We start from the raw sequence: 23,489 nt of genomic DNA, 5'->3' as shown, positions 1-23,489 counted from the left end.
TATCAATTTAAACTGTACATAGTTATGTTTTTCAATAAATTCATGTGTTTAAAACTTCATAAACAAATATGCTTATATTATTAGAAGTTTAGAACTCATCATCTCAGCAACTAAATATTAATGCAAACTTTAGCATTTAAAATAAATAAATTTAGATACTTCTTTTGGCCAAAAAAACTTCTTTTCTTATTTGGGAATTGTCTGTCTGTCTGTCTATATACAAGAAAAATGGATTGAGATAAATTCCAAACTAAAATTGGAACCATCTTTTTTCTTCCAACAATCCTACTAACTAATTGAAAGAAACAAAAAAAAAATTCTTAAGAGAAAAGAGTGTCTGACTCCTCAACTGTTTCTTTTGTTCTTTCTATATCCATGTGAGAAGAGACTACAGCAGGACAATAAAATGTAGAACAGACAATTAAAACAAAAACGAAAAACAAAACAAAATCTCAATCTCAAATCTTCCTTAGAATGTGTTGTCCCGGTTTCCAACTTTCCGATGACGCCTTGAACCTGATCTTCTATCCCTTCCGCGTCTAGCAGGTGTCTTCTTCACAGGTATCTTTCTGGTGGTGATGGGGATGATGCCCCGGTTATTAGATGTTGCTGGAGGAGGAGGTGAATGCCTTACCAAAATTGCAGGAGGAGATGGTGGAGGAGGAGGAGACATTTGCGCCAAAATATCCCTATGGTAACCCTTTACACAAAAAGTTTCATTTCAATAAATATATATATATAGATAACTCACGAGAGTAGCTCAAGTAAAAAGAATGTTGCCTAAGAGAAATTAAAGATCTCATATTCGATTTCTACTAAAAACACCACGATTGAAATGAAGGACCATAGTTGTGGGGTCGTGTCCAGTAAATAAACCATGGTTTTCAAAAAAAACCTTTTTCTTAAATGAATGAAAATTTTCCATTTCAATCAAGGTGATTTTTGTAAAAATCGAATTTGAGTCTTTACAAGACTTTTACCACTTAAACTACCATGGTGGGGGTTCAGTTAATATAATTTCTACAGATATGGCAAATTTGACCTAAACCCGAACGTTGAATTTTAACTAAAATATGATAAAATTGGAGGCATCATCAATCTTCTCCTTCTTTTTCTTTTCTTTAATGTTGAAAATTATGTCAAAACTACAGCAAAACCTAAAATTTCAAGTAAAGTAATCGAACATGAACCTCATCATTTTGGTTCAAGACTTTTACCACATGAGTGGGTTCAATAAATATAATTTCTACAGCACAGAAATGGAGAGTTGACCTAAACACGGATGTTGAGTTTTAACTACAATATGATAAAATTGGACATTAAGGAACATCAATCTTCTTTTTCTTTAACATTTTAACTTTTGTTAAAACTAATTAATGCAAAATGCGAAAGTTGCATCAACAAAGGAATACTAGTTCTAATTGACAAGAAGAATACCTGTATGACAAAATTCCTTCTTTCACAATCCAAAAACATATTGACGCTCCAATTTACTTGCGCCATAAATTTGTCCCTAACAGAAGAGAAGCTCAATTGATCCCTTGAAGTAAAACGGTCAACTTCATTGAACCAGAGACAGGTGAAGAGATTTGTTATGGGAATGTGTTCCTTTATAATCACACAACCTTCTGGAACATCTGCACAAGAAGATTCAATCCAAAAAGAAAATTCTCAATACTAGAAAAAAGTAAATAAATATAATAAAAAACTGGATATGCTTTACACTGACCGCTAATTATAGGAAGCTTAGCCTCCGAATAAGGTGTTAACCCTTCCTTCTTATAAAAGTCAACCTGGTAATCTATGGAAACATTATCATACTTTCCTGCAGCTTTATTAGCTTCAGCTTCTTCAAACACATCATACCGTCTATAGTGCTTTGAAATTGCAAAAGTAGCATTTTGGCGCCACAGAAACCTGATCAATCCACAAAATGAAGGTGCCACAAGGCCCATGGTGAAATGCAAGAAATTCCCTTTTGTAACAATCTATTTGGAAACACTTTTGTATCTGAGTCCATACGAGAAACCGTGAATAGTGTGTTTAGTATTGAACACTGAATTTTAAGTGTCAAATTAGTCAAGTGTCTAAAAATAAATACTGAATAAACCAAATAAAAATATATAAATTTTAAGTACTTGATAAGTTGATTTGATCAAGTGTGAAACTAATGTCGAGAACTTACATACTATTTATCCTTACTTATAGTAATGTAATTTGATTAATTTTTAAAGGTAAAAGTTGTCAATTACACACTTATACTATATCAAGTTTTATTCAGAGCTCACCTAATTAATTTTTTTAGTTTAGTTTGAGCTTAATATAAATATTTAAGTAACAATGATCAAATGAACTTATTTCAATTAAAAAACTAATTTTTTAGATTAAGTGGTTAAGTTCAAATGTGATCTTTCAGACATAAAAATGTTTTCAAAAGCCTTATGTTTACTTCCAAGGATATGGAAAATGTAAGGGTGTTTTTAAGTGACAAATGAATTAAGTTTTTTTGAAAATAAATGTTGAATAAGCTAAATAAAAATATCTTAAATTTTATCTACTTGATATGTAAGTTGATTTGATCAAATATAAAACTAATGTTGGGAAAGTACTTACAAATTATTTTTCCCTTATAAAGAGACACTCGGATTACCGTGTTAAGTACGTAGCTTACCAATTTACGTTGGATTCATTTGAACTGAAACTAAATAATTAAGTGGTTCTAAATAGCCGTTATCAAAATGAACTTAATTCAAATAAGCACAAATCATTTAGATTAAGTAATAATGTGTTATTAAACACCGCCTAAGACTGTACTAGTTGTCTTCTAAATTGATTAAACCTTTTAACAAATTATTCAATACACATTTCAGATGGAGATGATATTCATAAATCAGATATACTTTTTCAATTCAAAGAACATATACTACCAAATTTATTTATTTTTCTTATAAATCGAAGCAACAGCAAGAAATAAAATAAAGAAACCAATCATAATTTGGAACATAAGATCTTGCAGAGCTAAGAAATAGAGATACCTCTCCAGAACTTGATATGGGTCCACCACAAGTTGAAGCTTTGCATCTATCCATATAGAATATCTGATATTAGGAAAAAGTCTATGTAGAAGCAATTTTGGGACCTGTAACAAGACTAATATAAATTAGGTCCATTCTAGGTAGACAAGCGTTGATCAAGTTCATCAGCATAAAAAATTCTTTGACGCAAACTCAAATCATGAGAGATTTAACAAGTCAGAAAAAACAATCTCAGCCTATTAGGTTCAATTAAATTAAAACATATACATAAATTAAAAAGCTTGCAATTTTGTATAACGAGCCAATGCTGCTAAAGGTTGAGTTTCAATGTTTATCAAATAGCCAATTGATAGTCATCACAAATTGGCAATCAATTCCAAAACTTTTGTGATATTTCTCATCAGATTCAGAAGGGATCACATTTGGAAACTGAAATTAATCTCACATTAATTCCAAATTTTGTTCAAGACTTCTCATCCAGATTCAGAAACAATAGTTGCCCCATTTGCAAACATTTTTGTTTTCCGTCAAATATCTCATCTGGATGTGGATCCAGAGCTTGTCACACACAAATTTAGAATTTACTGGCAATTTTTTATCTGGATCTGGATTCAATATCCAAAAACAGAAAGTGTTTCCAAATAGGTCAACAAACCAACAAATCCATATAAATGGAGTGTGTTTGTGTGAAAGAGATAGGGTTGCATGTAAGAAGTAATGCATCCCTTCATTGTAAACCCATGATTACTTAAAAACCTTCTGTATATGAACACAAAAATCACCTTTCCATTGCGTCTTGCATCGCCATATGGTGTGTTATGAACAATTATAATTCTCCATAAACCAACTCTCCTCGTGCTGTCAAGAATACTAGAATTTCTCATATATGCTTCTGTTGCCTCATCTATAAACATGTAAAAGCGTATATTTTTCCTTGAAAAATCACCAATGTTCCTAGGCTGCTGTATTATGTCATAGTTTCCTGCATTTAGAAACAAACACATATTCATGAAGGAACCCAAAATGGGTAAAAAAAGAAAAAGAGGTGAAAAGGCAGCATACCAAAAATGGCTGACGCAACAATAACCTCATGAAACTGCTGTAATTCCCTAATATCATTTTCATCGATATCAAAACCAGTCTGAAAACCAGGTCTACATCCTTTCACAAATCTGAAAGAGAGAAAGAAATATACACCAGCTACAAGTTACAAGAGAGTTTGTGCATTTTAAAGTAGAAACTGATTCAATCACAAGCTATCATAGAGCTTGTTTGATCTTGGATTATTTCCAAATAATCCCTTATCACATCATATATCCTTTCAACAATCAAATCATTCAATTCGTCAATCAAAATACCCCTACTTACTTTCTAATAATATTTAAAATACTAAAGGATGTGTTTGTAATTTAACCTAAATAATCCACTTCTTTATCAAACAAGATTTTGAATTCATAATCCAACATTTTTTACAAATAACCCAAGATCAAACAAGCTCATAGAAGAATCTATAAGAGAATTGGTCATCATTAATAACACATACCCACAATGCACAGTCATGGACTCGTTTATTTTGAAAGAATCATTTCTCAGCTTTAAAGAAGGATAGCCACCAAACTTGGATCCTCCATGTCGTTCTGCCGTTATTGAATGATCTTGGTGATAGTAAGTCAAATGTTGTAACACAGGCGATAATGACGGAGACCTAGGCATTCTTGCCATAGCTTGCTCCACAGGTAGATAACATACTGGACAAGCTGAAGCAAAATGATAAAAAAATAACTTCTAAGTCTATTAGTTATAGGACTATGTACATGTCTTTTCTCAGAGACGAGGATTGTTTCCCCCACAGCATCTTACCGCCAAGAACAATCAATTTCTTTTTACTTATTTTTTGAGGAAAAGGTTAACTTTTTATAATAATAGATAACTTTTGTGAATTCAGTGAAAATCAAACTTGAGACCTGAATTTCTAAGTCCAATGCTCCTACAACTTAAGCTAACCTCGGTTTGTGGACTATGTACATATCAATCTTAATCATATTTAAAAGCATTTTCCATTTTCCTGTGATTTTCAAGTTAAGGATTACAATGGAAACCACATATGTAATCTTTAATCATAAGATTATTGGCAAGCAAAAAAACAATCAAAGAACTTACGGCGTGGTCCATATCGTCTTCTATCACCAGGAGGAGGAGGAGGAAACGCAAAACTGTTACATGGATTTTCCATATTAAAAAGCGAATCCGCAAGAAATGCAAGGGTAGAAGAAGACTGCAGTAAAGGAGGATGCTGAATGTTTTCTTCTCCACAGCTCATAATAGGACTTATCTTTGAAGAATTAATATTGTGAATTGTCATGTCAAAGTACAACCCACCACTTTCAGATGTATCTTCAAACAAACAATAAAAGAAGATTAGAAATTTGTCTGAAGAACACAAAACCGTTGAATTATATGAAAAATGAACAAACCTCTGTAGACAGTAAAGAACCCTGCTAACCAAAAAAAACTAGCAATTATAAATAATATTAGCATTCCCCCTTCCTTCCTTCCTATGAATCTGCGAATATGGGTAAACCACCTTTCCTTGTCTCTTGAGGCAGAAAGAGACGCCCTTGATGTTCTTCTTGCTACATAGCCATTGTTCGCCTGCAATCCAACATTGCGTGCAGATTGTAAGGATCCATAACTTCCTGTACGTAGACCCAATGACACTCCAGTCATTGTATCTCCAGACCCACAACGTTTTCCTTCATCTCCCTCAATCAAAATTCCCCTTCATTCAAAAAGCTGCCTTCCGATTCGAAAACAAGAAAAGGAAATGCAGATAAGAAGTTGAATATAACTAACTAGCTAGCTTTCTTTCTTTCAAGTAGAAAGACTATATTGCACAATCTCCTTCATTCATTAAACATGATAAGAAGACAAATTGATGGGTTTTTTTTTCTTTCTTTGTAAATCAAAATTGCGCAATCTCTGATTTCTGCAACGAATAATCAAACATTTGCAATCGGATGAGAAGAAAAAAAAAAGGGTTCCGAGAGATTTAGTTACATTCAAGAGTGAGCTTCAGTTGAAAAAAAAGGGTACCGGATTCTTGGATTTTCCTTGCCAAATCTAGGGCTTACGCGTTGAGACGTGAAGCTCTTCTCTCTGCCGCCAAATTTGATATCAAGTAAGATGCATTGCGATCTAGGGAATCCTCTCTCTCTCTCTCTCTCTCTTCAGATCGCTGCTGCTGCTGCTTGTGTCGCTTTCACAGCTTTGTCCTGTCTTCTTTTGATCGGAAGCCATTGATTCCTGCAGCCGGCCATGACTGTAAAATCATACACATTTTTTTTTGTTTTTCTTTTTAAATTAAATTATATCATTTTTAATTAGTTAATGATTCAACTGCAACAATCTTAATTTAAATAAAATATACTTGTTATTTCATATCATTATTATGAATTTTTTTTTCTTGTTCTTAAAAGAAAATGGGAGTTAATAATGATTTATACTCTTTGTAACAAATTTTTCAAAAAAATAGATAGGTATATTAAAAATGATGAAAATCTATTCAACAAAAAGACAAAAAATGACATGAATAAAAAATAAAAAATAAATAACTAAAACTAAAAAAAAACATTACTCAATAGGTTATCGAGTTCGTAAGTATTCGAGAAGAACGATTAACTCTCCGACGTACTCTATCGATTTTTCGAAATAAATTTCAGAAAACATCATCATAATAATAACAGCATTTATACACATCAAACGACTACGATCAGTGAAAATTCGACAATTTCTCTTCAACCAGATACTCTACTAAAAAATAATCTATATATATATAATGATGCTTAATTTTTAAAATGTCCGGATTGCCGGGTTGAGAGCTGTGGTTAATTTGGATACTTGGGTCGGATTGTGGTTGACCTATTTTTAAATTTAAAACGGTTAAAAATAAAATAAAAAATGCTAGAGGTATGTTTCGATCTTGTAACCTAACAAAATAAGTACAACTCTTTAACCAACTAGATTACTAAGACTTTATATTTTAAATTTAACACCAAATTTGATAAACGCGGGACGTTTTAATATTAATATAAGTTCAACTTTTTAACTAACTAATATATATATATAATGATGCTTAATTTTTAAAGTGTCCGGATTGCTGGGTCGAGAGCTGTGGTTAATTTGGATACTTGAGTCGAATTATGGGTTGACCCGCCTTTAAATTTAAAACCGTTAAAAATAAAATTAAAAATGCTAGAGATATATTTCGAACTTGCAACCTAACAAAAACAAATATAACTCTTTAACAACTAGGCTACTAAGACTTTATATTTTAAATTCAACACCAAATTTGATAAACGCGGGACGTTTTAATATTAATATAAGTTCAACTTTTTAACTAATTAATATATAATGATGTTGAGTAAATGGAAACTTGGGTCGGATTGTGGGTTGACTCACCCATAAACTTAACGGTTAAAAATAAATTTAAAAATGTTATCCGTAATTTTTTTCACGGTTTTTTATATTATTACTCGTGCAAGCTAAATGCTAGTTTGAATAATAACCCAATTATGAAGGTCCTCATACCTAGGAGAAGATTTAATTGTGATAATTTGGGAAGGTTAATTATAATTTGGTAAGAATAATAAAAAAAAATCAACTCTCATATAACAAATAACTATATTTAGTGGGTATAACCATCACTAAATGTAATAACCAACACAAAGACATTTTAGTTAATTAGAGTATATAGGGTGCAAATTTCAAATTTTATGTCAATTTTAATATTATTATTTTTTTTGTAAACTGTTCCAAGTTTGGATGGGACCACCCGCAAACTAATAACTTATTCTGTTTATACAAATATAATGGGTATTAAGTGCTATTGTATAAATAACCAGCACAAAGACATAACTAGTGTGATTTGACTATGTAAGTTTAGTTTTGAAACATCACTGAAATTAGTGTGTTTTAGATTTCTGAGAAAGAAGTGATTGTCCTGAATCCATGATTATCTGGAAGAGCTCCATTGCCTGGCCGCAATGAGATTATTACCTCCAAACCTGAAAAAATGTAGCACAATTTTTACCCACTAAACAACTATTTACCATCAACTTCTCTTCTTTTAGAGTAGATTTTTACCCATCCTTTTCACCATTATATGTACCTGCATTCTTGGCAGCTATAGCTTCCTGATAAACATCGGTAATGAATAGAACCTCATTCGGTTTGTCAACGCCAAGAGATTCTACAATCTCGAAGTAGCTTCTTGTTTCTTTCTTGTTCCTGTTCTTCGCATTATATATTCAAAACTAAATCAAATTTGCAAGAAGAACACCAATTTTCTTTTCTGGAAGAGAATGACAGTTGTTTTTTACTTACCCGACCGTGGTATCAAAAAATCCGCACAAGTGTTTTCTCAAATCTCCATAGTTTGTGTTCCCAAATATTAGCCTTTGCGCTAATCTACTTCCACTTGAATAAATGTATACCTTATCAAACACCACCATTGAATTTAATACTTTGATGCATCTGTGTGTCACATAGAAAAAAAGAAGACAAAAGAATACCTTGATGCCTGAAGCATGCCACTTTTCAAGTGCTGGAGGGACATCAGCAAAAACCACAGCCTCAATCTCGTTATTTTGAAACCCGGTTCTCCATATGCGACCCTGCAGAGTTCTTATAAAGACAGAACCATCATAAGTAGTAGGATTACTGAGAGAACTATTAGTCTTTTTAGATTTCTATTAAAGCTTTGCTTGCCTGCAATTCTTTCAAGGCAGTAATCTTCCTGTCAGCTTTTATCATTGCTTCCACATTAGCAACTAAAGATGAAATTATCTCCTCTTTATTTGCATTATCAGATGGAATTGGAAGTGCACCAGCAATCTGTTGTTTCAAGTCATCCTCTACCTATAATAAAATTGGAAAAATATACGCTTCACGAGTTTTTTTTTGTAATAAACTTGACATTTAGGAAAAAATAAACACTAATCACAAGAACAAAAGTAAATCATCTGCGAGTCCCTGTTTTGTTGGGGCATGAAAACAATGGATGATATATTTGGAGAATTTGTTGTGAAAAATGTATTATTTTTTTATTTCTAATGTTGCGTTCACCTCTAGTAATTCAGGGTGAAGTTAGCACAACAAGCAACCATCGTGACCCCCACTTCAATTCAGGTGCTTTCAATGATAATCTAAATAAGGCGAAAGTTTGAGGAGGACAATTACTAATATAAACTTGTGAAACTAGTTGTCTACTACTCAAACACAGTCCCAAGGGGTGACCAGTTACGAGATAGTAAAGCAAGTCCGAAGTATTTAAAAAACAAAATAACCGTTTTGTGTAAATAAGAAGAATACAAAACAGATAACTCAGAAGGGAACACAGCACCATGCTCTACAGCAGAGGATATAATGAACTTAATAAATCTCTTTCTTCTGATTTTCATGTTTTGATTAAATCTTGTTTTATTTCTAAGAATGTTTCCTTGCATAAGCAGGTCCTTTTAAGTAGCTTAGGAGTTTTTTTATCTGTTAGGGTTAAATTTTCGCATCCATTAATACAATTTTCGCATCTCAAAAAGGAAAACAAAACAGATATCTCCAAATGAGATGATTGTGTTCTTTTTCTTCATTTTTTAACCTAAAAAGATTGAACAGAAAAGCATTACTTGAGACCGCAACAACTTGATATCATCTTTTGTTTCATCTGTATGATATGTAATCCCTAAATGCCTTCCCACGTTCTCACGGGCATATGGGAAGAGCACTTCCATAACAAACGATATCGGAGTTGTGGTTCCTTCAATGTCCAAAAGAATGCATTTCTGCAAAACCCAATCCAGTCACAATAAAAATTCAAAAAATACATAATGGGAAATCCAATTTCATCACTTTCATTTACTTACTGGGGTGGACAGTTCAGCATCAATGTTGGACACAAAAATCCCAGATTTGGCAGCCCCATCTCCTCTCTGCCGACTCTGTAATGCCTAGCCGTGAGGAATTGAAGGCATGTTGTCAAATCATTTGAAATCTATAAACAAATCGAAAGAATTCCAAAAGCAATAAGAACATAATAATGAAATCTTCCATTTCTACTTCTTCCATCAGCAAGAATCTTTCAATACATTAATTCGCCACAATCTCAATATCAATTCACAAGTAATTAAGTAAAAAAAGGAAAAGAAAACAGTACATAAGTGGTCTCAAATCAACTGCTTCGTTTACCTTATTATCTATGGAAATGAAAACAGTATAATGATGATAGATGATTAGTATTGGGAACCACCTTGTTAAGAAGGTATGGAGTCGGTAATGGAGGACGAATTACGTTCTCTCGAACAGTTCTTTTCATATGCACACCTATCAATCACCATTTCCAACAATTTCAAAACTCAAAGAACGGCAAATTCGAATTAAACTCAACTTAATCCCCTAGAAGCATTACCAGAAGCGGACGTGGCGATGAGACGCTGGGGTTTGAAGGTAGAGGCCGCCGCGGTAATGCCGCCGGTGCCGGAAATCCATCGGAACCCTGAAATCAAAGGGTTGATAGGATTACTCTCCACGTAGAATTGAGTTGTTGTTGCTGCCACATTCACTACTTTAACAGCCGTTAACGCTGCCGCCATTATCTTTACGCTTCTTTCTTTCTTTCTTCCTTCTCTCACTTCACAAGTCCTCCTTGTGTGTTAAGGTGGAAAAACATTGGTGATTGTGGCATTGAATAGAACAAGATTTTTTTTATTTTTTTTTAAAGGAAGATAATTTAAATTTGTTTTTTTATAAGTAGCAATTTGTTTCTCAGTTAAAAAAAAATGTTTGAGGTTTCAATTTGGCTGTTTTAATTGTTATGGAATTTAAATTATCAAAATTTTAGTCATTTGATCATTGTGTTATCTTAGTCTAACATTGTCTAATTAAATTATCACATTTTTAAATAAAATGATATATTAAGACATTTTGGACGGTTTTTTTAAAATTGTAAAGTATTTTTGAGATTTATGTATTCTAATTTGTCGAAGTTAGTTTAAGTGATTAAAAAATGTGTAGTTTGATAAAAAGATTTGAGAAAATTTGAATAAAGATAAATTTTATATTTTTTTTAACTTTATAATATTATAACTTTATGTACGAATTATAAATTTGGACGTGTTTGTGTTTTAAATTGAGTATATTTTTATATATATGCGTTTGTAACTGTCGAATATGGTTTGAATGTCTTAAAAATGCGTAATTTGTGGGAATAATTAGAAAAATTGGAAAAATAGAATTACTATTTTTTTTAAATGTGATAAATTATATAAGAAAAATAAAGTATTATGTTAAAGTAAGAAAACTTTGTTTTTGTTATTTGTGTATGAGAAAATCTTAAATTGCTACAATTTTCATATAAAATTCGGTATAACACAATTTAAAGGTCGAGCTCTGTTTCATAAAAAAAACTCAACTTCGAATCCGAAATAATAATTGATCCTTAAAAAATGATAATATCAATTATAAATATATATGTTAGACACTAATAATTGTTCTCCAAATTTATTATTATTTATTTATTTAGACATATTTTGAGAAAAAATGAATTAGTTGGTCAAAATGTCAAAAAAAATAAATAAAATAATAATTGAGTTCAACAAAATTGATCAATTATTATTAATATTATATATTTTATAAATATATTGGTATTAGAAAATAATAAATTATTAGTTAATAATTAGGATATTTTAATATATCTATAATTATTAATATTATTATTTATTCAAATAATGAATAAAAGGAAATATATTTATTATTATTAATTTTATTTTAAGAATACAGGCTAAACGGAGCGGAACTAAGTAGATGACGTAGATGACGAAAACCCATTTATGGAAAATAAGAAGGAAAAAAAAGGGGCATTTACAATTAAACCTGATTCCCGCCGTCCGACTTCTTCAAAAGAGTGAGCGAGGTTCTCACTTCTCTCTCTAACCGTCTCCCAACTTTCCAGAGCTAAAGATCTCGACAGATGTGGCGACTCCCTCAAGCCACGATCTACCCGATTCTTCGGTAGATTTGGTCTCTCAACTTTTCTAGGTAACTCCGTCTCCATCTACATCAGTTGGCCGACGAGATAACGAGGTAGCAGCGAAGAAGGCAGACTGATCTGTTGTTCGCCGAAGATCTCAACAGATGCGGTGACTTCCCTCAAACCACGATCTATCCGATTCTTCGGTAGATCTAGTCTCCCAACTAAACAACGAAGAACGAATCCTACTTGAAACTATAAAAGGTCATTGAATGCGACGAAGAAAAGGGCAGAGAGTGAAAAAGGAGAAAAAGAGAGAAGATTTTCATCACGATTCTTCCTGCTATTTTAAAAGCTTTTCAGAAAAAACATTCTTCCCGTCTTGAGTGATTGTGAGCATATTTTGAACGGTAGTTAGTTGTTGATCCTATAGTTGTCGAAGAACCATTGATAGCACTGTAAGCACCATTTTTTTTTTGTTTTTTATATATACATATCATTTTCATTCAGATGTCTTGTCTTCGTTCCATTTATCATTAGAATAATTACTTGAATATTGTTTGAGATTGACTAATTGATCTTTGCTAGCTAAATCTGTGAATATTGTTGTACTATTTGTTAAATTAGGTTAATTTTCTGTTAGATTTTGTGTGTTTGGCTGTTAAATTAAAAGACGAACAGAAAACTGAAACTCTCTACCTAAACATGTCCGGAAAATATATAAACATATAAATCAAGATCCAAAAACAGGGGATTATACCCAATTCCATTTTTTCTATTAATTAGTTTATAGTTTATTATTGTTTTTGAATCTTGATTAAAAGTTTAAAAGTTCATATGTTTTCCGGACATGTTCAGGCAGGGAGTTTCAGTTTCCTGTTCGTCTTTGAATCTAACAGCCAAACACCCAAAATATAACTAAAAATCAACATAATTTAATAAATAGTACAACAATATTCACATATCTGGCTAGCAAAGATCAATTAGCTCATCTCAAACAACATTCATGTAATTAATCTAATGATAAATGGAACGAAGACAAGACTTTTGAATGAAAATGATATATATATATATATATAAAATAAAAATGGCGCTTACAGCGATATCAATTGTCGACAACTATAGGATCAACAACTAACTCCTGCTCAAAATATGCTCACAATCACTCAAGAAGAGAAGAATGATTTTTCTGAAAAAATTTTAAAATACCAGGAAGAATCGTGATGTAAATCTTCTCTCTTTTTCTACTTCTTTTTCACTCTCTGCCCCTTTTCTTCGTTGCATTCGATGACCTTTTATAGCTTCAAGTAGGATTTGTTCTTCGTTGTTTAGTCGGGAGACTAAATCTACCGAAGAATCGGGTAGATCGTGACTTGAGGGAAGTCGCCGCATCTGTCGAGATCTTCGGCGAACAAAAGATCAGTTTGCCTTCTTCGCTGCTACCTCGTCATCTCGTCGGCCAGCTGAGGTGGAGGGAGACGGAGTTACTTGGAAAAGTTGGGAGACCAGATCTACCGAAGAATCAAGTAGATTGTGGCTTGAGGGAGTCGCCTAGGGCTGAAAATGAGACAAGCTGCTCGCGAGTAGCTCGGTCAAAGCTCGACTCGAGCTCGGTCAAACTCGAGCTTGAGCATGCTCGAGCTCGACTCGTTATATAATCGAGCCGAGTTCGAGTAGTTATATACTCGGCTCGAGTACTCGACGAGCTACTCGAATATATATAATTTATATTAATATATTTTATATTTTATATATATTTTTTAATTTATATTTTATATTTTATATTTTATATTTTATATTTTATATTTTATATTTTATATTTTATATTTTATATTTTATATTTTATATTTTATATTACTTTTTATAATATAAAAAATTGTAATACTTTAATTAAATATAAAATATGAGTATTAAAATATAAAATATAAATTTATACCCTAAATGGCTAAATCCCTAACGGGCACCCTCCCTTTTCATTCTTCTCCAGTTCTCCTCCAAAGTCCAAAATCCCTAACCCTAACCTTTCTCCTCCATAGTTCATTCGGACAACCGCCAACAAAGAACTAGGTTTTCATCAAACGAGAAAGCAAACGTCACCAAGGAGCTCAATGCAAAGCACCGAAAGGTTTTCATCGTTTTCCCCTTTTTTATTTTCATTTCAATTTCTTCTTTATTCTCTTTCGATCTTGCATAGATTCGATATGTTATACTTCCGATCATCTGTCAACAAAGAACTAGATTCTCTTCAATTTAATATCTGCATTTAGGAATCTTGCTAATATGAATACTGTAATACTGCATTTAAGTCTGTACTCTGTAATACCTAAATCCCTAAAGACCACTTCTGTAATACTGTAATACTGTCCCAATTCAAAGGTTGAACGAAATTGGTATGAGTTATCTTCAATTTAATGTCTGCATTTAGGAATCTTGCTAATATGAATACTGTAATACTGCATTTAATACTGCATTTAATGTCTGTAATACTGCATTTAATGAAATTTTCTAATATTACGCAGATGAGAATCTTTACACCATTCGTGAGGTTCATTTTACAGATATTCGGTCTTTCAACAGGTAATCTCTCATGCTGCTTCGTTTATATTTACAGTTAGAAAGTATGTTTTTGCATTACGTCCTTGTCATATGATATAATTCTAACTCATCATATATTATGAATTTTTTGGTGGCTTTTAGATCAATTATGTTCGTAGATGGTGTAGGAACTGTAGATGAAATTGAGAGCAATGAAATTGGTGTTATTTTTTAGTTTGGACTTTGGAAGTTTGGATTAAGTAAGTTTGGACTTTGGAATGTTGGGAACTTTGGAGTTTTGATTAAGTAAGTTTGGTTGTTTTATGTTGGACTAATTTAATATATTGTATGTTTGGACTTTGGATTTTGGATTTTAGATATTTTTAGTTAGAATGGTTGTGTTTTAAGTTGAATGTTTTAATGTGTAATGTTGTGTGTTCTATTTGATTTTGATGGAATGTTTATGTTTTAGGTGAAATGAATAATTCTACATGTTTATTCATTTTGTTGTGATCTTTTGATATATTGAAAGTGTGAAACTATTTAGTTGATATGTTTTAATTTTGTATGTTTCGAGTCGAGTTCGAGCTCGAGCTATAAATCGAACTAATCGAGTCGAGCTCGAGCCGAGCTCTTGAGCTCGGTAAAATTCAAGCTAATCGAGTCGAGTTCGAGTCGAGCTCGAGTACTTGTTTTGAGTTCGAGCTCGAGCTTTAATTTTGATACTCGATCGAGCTCGAGCTCGAGTTCGAGCCGTTGAAATTTTTTCGAGCTTGAGCTCGACTCGACTCGTTTTCAGCCCTAGAGTCGCCACATCTATCGAGATCTTTGGCGCTGGAAAGTTGGGAGATGGTTAAAGAGAGAAGTGAAAACTTCTCTCTTTGGAAGAAGTCGGACGACGGGAATGAAGTTTTTCAGAAGAATCGGTCGAATGAGAAAAGAAGGGAAATGACCATTCGTCTTCTTGGTATTTTAGGGTTTATTTAATTGTAAATGCCCCCCTTTTTCCTTCTTATTTTCCATAAATGGGCTTGGGTCATCTACTCCGCTCCGTTTGGGCTTGTATTTCCAAAATAAAAATTAATAATAAATATCTTTCATATTATTCCTTATTTGATTAAACAATAATATTAATAATTATAGATATATTAAAATATCATAATTATTAACTAACCATTTATTATTTATTTTATTTTTCTAATACCAATATATATATATAATGTTAATAATAGTTGATCAATTTTGTCAAACTCAATTATTATTTTATTTATTCTTTTGATGCACTTTGGCCAACTAAATTATCTTTCCTAAAATACCTCTAAATAAATAATAATAATAATAATAATAAATTTGGGGGAAAATGAGTGTCTACAGAATGCCCATTTTGGACGAACTTTGAATAATAGACACTTTATTTGAATCTCTCAAATTTATTATTTTTCTCGAATATATTTATTGAAAACAATTAAAAGATAGAGAGATAAAACTTGATGATGCCCATGTTCACGACATTTCCAACCTGATGCTCGTATGACGTTTGTTGGAAAATTCGAAATGCAACGGCTATCCATTTAGTTCATCTTCACAATTATTGGTTTTGACCCGACCAAAGCTTAATTTGTCCACTTAAACTAAGAATTTAAAATTGTTATGGTGTTTGACTTAACTTGTCCACTTTAGTTAAGAAACGAAAATATTATGTTTGACTTAGTTTGTCCACTTAAACTAGGAAAGGTCTTTTAGCTTGTCCACCTAAGATAAATTATTCTATATCTAGTTTGTTCACCTAAACTAAGAAACATTAAAATACTTGGCTTGCCCACTTACGCTGAGAAATGAAACTCTTGCGTTTGACTTAGTTTGTCCACTTAAACTAAAAACCCTAAGTTGTTTCTACTTTTGATCAGACTATTACTTAATATGTCCACTTAAACTAAGAAAGGTCTTTTAGCTTGTCCACTTAATCTAAATTTTATATCTAGTTTGTAAATTACTTAGCTTGTCCAGTTAATCTAAATAACTAAATATTTTTTCATTTTTATTTTAATATAGAGGATTCCTTATTTTTTTCATCACTTGATTAGTCAACCAAACTTGAGAAACAAAATTACACCTTCTTTAACTTTCTAAGTATTTGAGCGCCTCTACATTCTCACATTTTTGGTGACGTTGGATCAAAACATCTTCAAGAACCGGTTCAGTACATTGTCTCTTTGACTATTCAAAAGGAGACCAATTGTAAGTGCATTTCTTTGACACAGTGTTTATCAATTATGAATTCAAACTCTAGTACGAACGATAACGTCGATTTTCCTTGAATGATCATATATGCTCGAACATCAGCATATGAAGTTCACGTCAAGCTTAATCTTTCAACCACATACCATGAGGTTAAATCTTGTTTCTCTTCAGGAAGTTATGTGTTTCAAACTCTAAGCCTGAAAGTATATTTCCTTATACATACTCGAGGTATATCTGATAGAATCGATACACTCTTGTTCTTACCTGTAGCAAATCTGACAAAAGTCTAGGTGAACAAGAAGTGGTGATTTCAATATCTCAACCATTATGAGTGTCTTTTTCACCATTTATCTTCCAATGACCGGGGTATATCTGATAGAATCCATACACTTTTATTCTTGCATTTAGCAATCCGGACAAGAGTCTAGATCGAACAACAAATGGTGATTTCAATATCTCAACCATCACAATCTTTTTTAATACAAGTTCTTGTATTTTTTCTTAAAAAAAATTTGGAGGCCTTGAGTTCTCACGCATAACTTCTTTTAGAGATGAAACGCCTCTGTTGACAATAATGGTTCCGAGTTTGGGCATTTTGACTTTTCCACGAGCTTTTCCAACAAGGTTTTAGGCATTTCGTAAGACTTTCGAGCAAGTTCAATCGGATTGTACTCCATTCAAATTTCAAGAGTTACTTTGGCTCCTTATCCTTACTTGTTTTCTAAATCCTCATTTCACTTTTCGTGTTAATTTCTTTATCCATCATTCGTTTAGAGGGATCAAAATGTCAAAAATCGTCTCAATGTGATCATAATCAATTGCGTGAAAGTATTTGATTGTTTTCAATGCCCCTAATTTCGATGTTGGGTTTTGACGTTTGACCTGGTCAATGTTAGCATTTTACCTAAGCTAAAAGTTCATCATTTTAACCATCATTTTTATTTTATAAAAATTCCCCTAGTGTTGAAATAGGAATTTTGTGTTTTTATGAAAAAATTTAGGACCGGGCTCATACAAGCTGCATATGTATCCCATAGCTAGAGGAATTCAGGTCCAACGTAGTTCATTACAAAAGAAGTGATTTTTATTTTTTGGGGCCGAACCTCGTGAAAGGTTGAGAAAATCAGGCCCGACGTAGTTCATTTGTCGAAAAGAAGTCTAATTATCCTTGTCGTGAAACATCTTCCTTTTTTGACCTTATGTCTCTTATTTCCGATTTCGTTGACGTGTAACATAAACCCTGATTATTTGTTGTATGCACTGTGTTCGTCTCTTCAATATCGTCACCACAGATATCAGTAACGACTATCAACTTTTCATCTTCAACAATCAAACTTGACGGATCACTCTTGTCTATCAGATCTTCACGCACCTTAATTAGATTTAGTGTATGAGTTGGTAGAGGCTTCGATTTGGCCTTTGGGGCTGGGATGATCTTATCGTCGATAAGTTTTTGAATCATGCCTCTTAGTGCAAGACAATAATTAGTCCCATGCCCTTTAGTCTGGTGGTATTCACCCCACTCATTTGGAAATCTCCCTGATATAGGCCTATCGGGATTTAGAGTCTGGACTTGGATTAGGTTCTTTTATTTTAAAATCTGGAGAGTTTAAGATAATGTCATTCTTAAATCGTCAAACTTCCTAGGTGTCTTAAGTGTAAACGAAGTAGTTCCTTTAAACGGAGTGGGATAAGCTAGTTGACGGCTAATAGATTATCCCTGAAGGTGCCCTTGCCCAACATTCATGATTTTTGATATTTCCATATCCCATGCATTGGCGATGTAGTTTACTTGTGCCTTATCCTTTTTTTATTAAAATGAAGATTGCCTTGGTATGACGTCATGCCTTCAATGGCTTCTTTCTTTAATGGATCGTCGTATCCCATTCCAGAAGCAATTAAGTCCTCCATGAAAGCATATTTGTTGACCGACATGACTTTGGTGTACACTACATTCATGTTAGCGTAGATTATATCCACTTGAGTTTGTTCATTTGGTAGGCCATCGATTAGTGAAGCCACGACCTTCCGCCTATCAACGTACAATTCGAAATTTTCACCTGGACCCTACTTAATACTCCTAAGTTTTCTCTCAAGCTTGTTCACCTTCAAGAACATACCGAACCGACTTATGAATACATTGACTAGCTCTTCAATAGTCTGGTGTTGGGCTATGGTTTGACGCAAATACCACTCAAATGCCACTTCTTCAAGATACCAATGGAATAATTGTAATATTGTGGGCTCTCCGAGTTATAATGGAAAGATGTTCATCAAGTACACGTTCATAAAGGCTGTTGGATCTTTATTTTCGGCGTACTTGGTCAGATGTGCTAATTTTAGTCTGTGAGGAACTACATCCCTCTTAGATACCTCTAACCCAAATTTTCAAATTTAAGCTTTGTGTGTTGACTTCCCTTTAGTTAAGGCATCTATTTGTGCTTTCATTTCGATTTGAGAAGCCTTGAGTTGCGCTAGTTCTTTGCTCTGACCAGCTGGATGTATCGATGTTGTTGGGATGACTAGTGGCGATGCAGCTTGTGCTCCAGCAGGTGAAGAGGTTTCCGTCTTCAGAGCTTGTTTAGTTTTGATATTCGTACTTCATCCTTGAGGCATGACTGGTACTATACACTCTGTCTTTTTCGGTTCTTCAATAACAACTTTCTTCCCTTCTCAGTACTGTTTTAGCCTTAGTATCTCAAGAGCGGCTTCTTAAGTTTTCTCGTCATCTGAGGCATACCATTATTCTACCAGCACCTCATCTTTGGGTCACGTGTCATAAGAGTGGCAGATACATTGGGCTCAATTGAGTTAGTGGGTCTACTAGTAGCCCCGAATAAAGGGTATGTTTGGCTAGTGGGTGGATTAAGTAACTGCCTCATATAGTCTAGTAGTAAAGACATCTTCTCATTGAGACTATCTACTTGGATCCCTGAGATAACGCCAGAGGTAGTTTACTCATCAACCCTTAGTCTAAGAGGAATAGTGGGTGATGCAGATTGCTATGTTGGTTCTGTATCAGACATTTTTCGGATGAAGCGTCTAGTGGTGAGATCTCATGTGCGACCCGTGGTGAAAATATTTAGTCTGTGGAACCATCAAGAAGAGTGAATTCAAAACAAGTAATGGGGACAAGCGGTGTCACCCTTATGCACGTATGTGTCCTAATCGTAATAGGCATCTAATTTCCGATTCATTTTAAAACGTGTTGTATTTCGATGTGAGATAAACGTTAATAACTCAAAAGGGAAAATAACATAAGAAACAATTTAGTTTAGGTCCTTCATTGTTCGTTTGCCCCTCCGTTTCTAGTTCTGCCTGCTTTTGTGTTATTTTCTTCATAAAATTCCCCAGATTGTTAGCCTTCTTGCTTTCCTCGCAGATACTTGAATCTCTAGTCTTTGCGGCTAACGATCTTATATTTGTGTAATAAATACTCAAAGACAACAACTCGTAATGTTATGCTCTTTTATTTTCAAACATATTTAAAACGTACTTTTGGACGCTTATCTCATCTATATGCATACATGTATTTAATATATATTAGACACATAATATGCTCTTCGACGTGGTTTTGTTGCTTGGGAACGACAAGTCAACGGCTTGGTAGAAATTGTTTTTTGGATTTTTATTCTAAAGTTAGAAATGGATTAAGAGAGATTTGTTCCACCGACAATGATACTATCCCAAAAAGAATCTCTCGATGTAAAAGGAGCTCTCAATTGGACGTACCCCTCACCACTATTTCAAAATCCCTCATTTTCAATCTTCAGAAATGCGACCGACGTTGGCGTTTCTTCTAGAAGCCATATTTTCGCCTACAACCATCCTCGTCCCTCCAAAATTTAACCATATGCACATCTTCTCCTTTCCATCATTTCCCTTAGACGGCGAAGTCAAAACCTATCCCATAGCTAGGCTGTTAAAGTTAAAACATAAACGGGGAAGAACAACTTTAAGGAAAATTCGAAATTGAATTCGACCTCCACAACCGACCTAACTTAGTATAAATAGTCTTTATATGTTAGGCTTTCAATCCATCAAAAAATAATCACATATTACGGTCTAAATCGAAGAATCGAGAATTCTGGCGAAACTAGTTTTTTGTAAAAAAAATTCTCCAGCCATCAAAGCTTCGATCCAGGCTTTGGGAAAACTTCTCACACACCACTAGAGTGTTCTCCAATTGCTGGTAAGCTTTCAGATCCACTGTAATTCAAATTGTGATTGAAAATTGATTTTTTTTTCAAGTTTGATCGGATTGATCATTTTTAAGGCTCAATTTCGTATTTTCTTTGTTTAGAATCACTCCCTAGATGATTTATAAACTTTCTGTTTGAAGAGATTTGATCAAATCAGCCTAAAACGATAAAAATAAAAAATTAGTTTGAAAATTTGGATTTTTGAATTTGATGTTCTTGAGCTTTTAAATTGAAATTTTGGTTCAATTATTTGTCTAACATGTTTGTAAATATATTTGGATGATTTACAAACCATAATATCAACATCTCGATCATGTTTGATCCAACTATTTTTTTTTTAAAATAGATTTGAATTTTGGTTTTAAAAGTTATTACAAATCTTGAATGCTATTCTTGTCTTAGTTGTGTTCGACTATGTTCATAATTTTAAAGCTGTTGGAACAAGAATTAGGCCATGAGATGACTTATTCAAAAGATCCTTAATTTGGCCCTATAAACAGTTTTAAGAAATTGATCCTTGTAAAGATCAATTGATTGGGATTAGGGTTAGGGGTTTTAATCCCCACAATCATATGAGTCATTTGCAACTTACCGTTCATGTTTTTATGAGTTGTATCAAAAGATATGGCACCTGCAATTTTTTACCAGTTCAATAACATTCGGTCCTCTTGGACCAAGGTAAAGGATGGAGGTCCTTAGCTTAGGACCGAGAACGAGGACTGAGGATCTTAACCGGGACCAAGAAAACTGACCGAGAAAACTAACCTGGGTCTGAGACCAAGGACCGATGTTCTTGAGTCAAGACCAAGAGCAATGACCGATGTTCTTGAGTTAGAATTAAACCCGAGGACTGGTGTTCTTAGCTGGGATCGAGAAATACGACCAGGTTTTCTAACTTAGGACCGAGCATTCCCTTTAGCCTGGGACCAATTTTTATAACCTAGGACCGAGGACCCCTTAACCTAGGACCAAAGAGCTAGACCGGTAAACTTAGCATGGGACTAACCCTCTCAGACTCACAACCGAGCAGTTCGAGTTCGAGACCGAGCCTCCTGAACCCATGACCGAGCCATTTAGATCCATGGACCCATGCTCCTGAGCCCTGATCCAGACAACCCGGGTCTAGACCAAGCCCGTCCGAGCCCAGATCGGAAAAAACGGACCCAAGCCCTAGGACTCCGGTCATAAGGCCTGTTTGGTTCCACTTTTCAAAATCCAAAGTTATTTTATAATTTTAGAACCCAATTCATTTTCAAATAATCATGACATTTAAATATTTTTGGGATATTTCCTAAATAAATATTTTGGCTAAGTCCCCGTTTGGATTTATTTTTAAATTCTAACACTTTTATGATATTTTCAGGTTTTTACTCAATCTTATATCAACGCAATCGTATTTACGCCCTTTTAAATAATTTTGTACAATTATTTATGTAATATAAACATATCCTTTTTTAGGACCTCTAAATTACTAATTAAAGGAAATAAATGTTATAAATAAATCTTTCAATAGTTAGACTTTTATTTAAAAAATAAAACCGTATTTTGACGGGCGCGGAGGACATAGCGTGAAAGCTCTTTCCCGAGCGTAACTTAGAAACAACTCCTTATAGAAACTCTAGTATAAAGTACGTTTATTCACGTATTTGCCGTCTTTGTTTTTAAAAAATAATCTTTTAAATTAAGTATGTTTGTGTTGGGTTTTGCAATAGCAAAGCTACGGATCTTCTTAGAAATCAAACCTGTAACAAATCAGTTTCCAAATTGTATATGACGAACAACAGATTTACCAAGAACTGAAATAGAACAAAGCAATAAACGACAACACAATATACGTGGTTCGGTCAAAATCGACCTACGTCCACGGGAGGGATAAGTTTCACTAAATCAAAGAAATGTCAATAGTATAAACTTACATGCCTTGCTCTCAAATGAAAGAAGTGATTACACTAGGAATGATTGGAATCCTCCACAATTAAAAGCTCCCCCAACCTCTCACTCTGGATCAGCCAAAGAACAAGAAGAAGTAGAAAAACCCTAGATTTGTTCACTCTCTCTCAACCTTACTGTGTTATGAGAAAAATTTCTAAAAAAAGTATTTATATTCTAACCCATTTTCATAACAGAAAACCCAGACCCGTTTACCTGGAATTTAAAACCCGCCCGCAATGGCAAGGAACACCTCAACAATTCTCCCCCTTCCGAGCCATGGGAGAATGTTGCTATAAATAGTCATCATCGTGACGTTCCTGCCAGAACTATTCTGGATTTGGCACAACATATCTCATGCTTGCCTCTTGGAAAGCCCTTTATCATCATATATGACCCGTTCTCATCTGTATGCACTTTCTCCAAGTATAACTCCTTCTTCTCGAGAACTTCACAGATCTAATGGTACCTTCTTTGGATGTGTTTTGAACGTGAATGGAAACTTGGATTCTTGCTCACATGTATAGC

The 23,489-nt window shown here is 33.5% G+C and overlaps 2 protein-coding genes across 6 annotated transcripts; both read right to left on the bottom strand.

The window, feature by feature from the left end:
• Window positions 1–170: 170 nt before the first annotated feature.
• Window positions 171–6,322, bottom strand: LOC124915116 (probable hexosyltransferase MUCI70). Of its 4 annotated transcripts, none has more exons than XM_047455775.1 (10): window positions 6,093–6,322; window positions 5,510–5,832; window positions 5,196–5,429; window positions 4,579–4,792; window positions 4,098–4,207; window positions 3,818–4,017; window positions 3,036–3,139; window positions 1,730–1,917; window positions 1,438–1,637; window positions 171–700 (listed from the first exon to the last, which is right to left on the bottom strand). In XM_047455775.1, the coding sequence occupies exons 2-10, from the start codon at window positions 5,760–5,762 to the stop codon at window positions 470–472; spliced, it is 1,734 nt and encodes a 577-aa protein (XP_047311731.1). In that variant the 5' UTR covers window positions 5,763–5,832; window positions 6,093–6,322; the 3' UTR covers window positions 171–469. The 4 variants fall into 4 exon arrangements, with proteins under 4 accessions (XP_047311731.1, XP_047311733.1, XP_047311732.1 ...); XM_047455777.1 differs by having other exon boundaries at window positions 5,510–5,828; XM_047455776.1 differs by having other exon boundaries at window positions 5,510–5,828; window positions 6,129–6,322.
• Window positions 6,323–7,871: 1,549 nt separating this feature from the next.
• Window positions 7,872–10,750, bottom strand: LOC124914873 (probable bifunctional methylthioribulose-1-phosphate dehydratase/enolase-phosphatase E1 1). Of its 2 annotated transcripts, none has more exons than XM_047455491.1 (9): window positions 10,495–10,750; window positions 10,336–10,409; window positions 9,953–10,036; window positions 9,716–9,871; window positions 8,802–8,951; window positions 8,606–8,707; window positions 8,418–8,527; window positions 8,203–8,321; window positions 7,872–8,098 (listed from the first exon to the last, which is right to left on the bottom strand). In XM_047455491.1, exons 1-9 carry the CDS (start codon window positions 10,676–10,678, stop codon window positions 8,007–8,009), a joined length of 1,071 nt encoding a protein of 356 aa, XP_047311447.1. In that variant the 5' UTR covers window positions 10,679–10,750; the 3' UTR covers window positions 7,872–8,006. The 2 variants fall into 2 exon arrangements, with proteins under 2 accessions (XP_047311447.1, XP_047311448.1); XM_047455492.1 differs by having other exon boundaries at window positions 9,953–10,027.
• Between the last annotated feature and the right edge of the window lie 12,739 nt (window positions 10,751–23,489).

Source organism: Impatiens glandulifera, chromosome 9, assembly GCF_907164915.1.
Source record: "Impatiens glandulifera chromosome 9, dImpGla2.1, whole genome shotgun sequence".
Classification (NCBI taxonomy): domain Eukaryota; kingdom Viridiplantae; phylum Streptophyta; class Magnoliopsida; order Ericales; family Balsaminaceae; genus Impatiens; species Impatiens glandulifera.
Note: the sequence above shows the minus strand (reverse complement) of the source record. Positions and strands in the feature narration are given on the sequence as shown.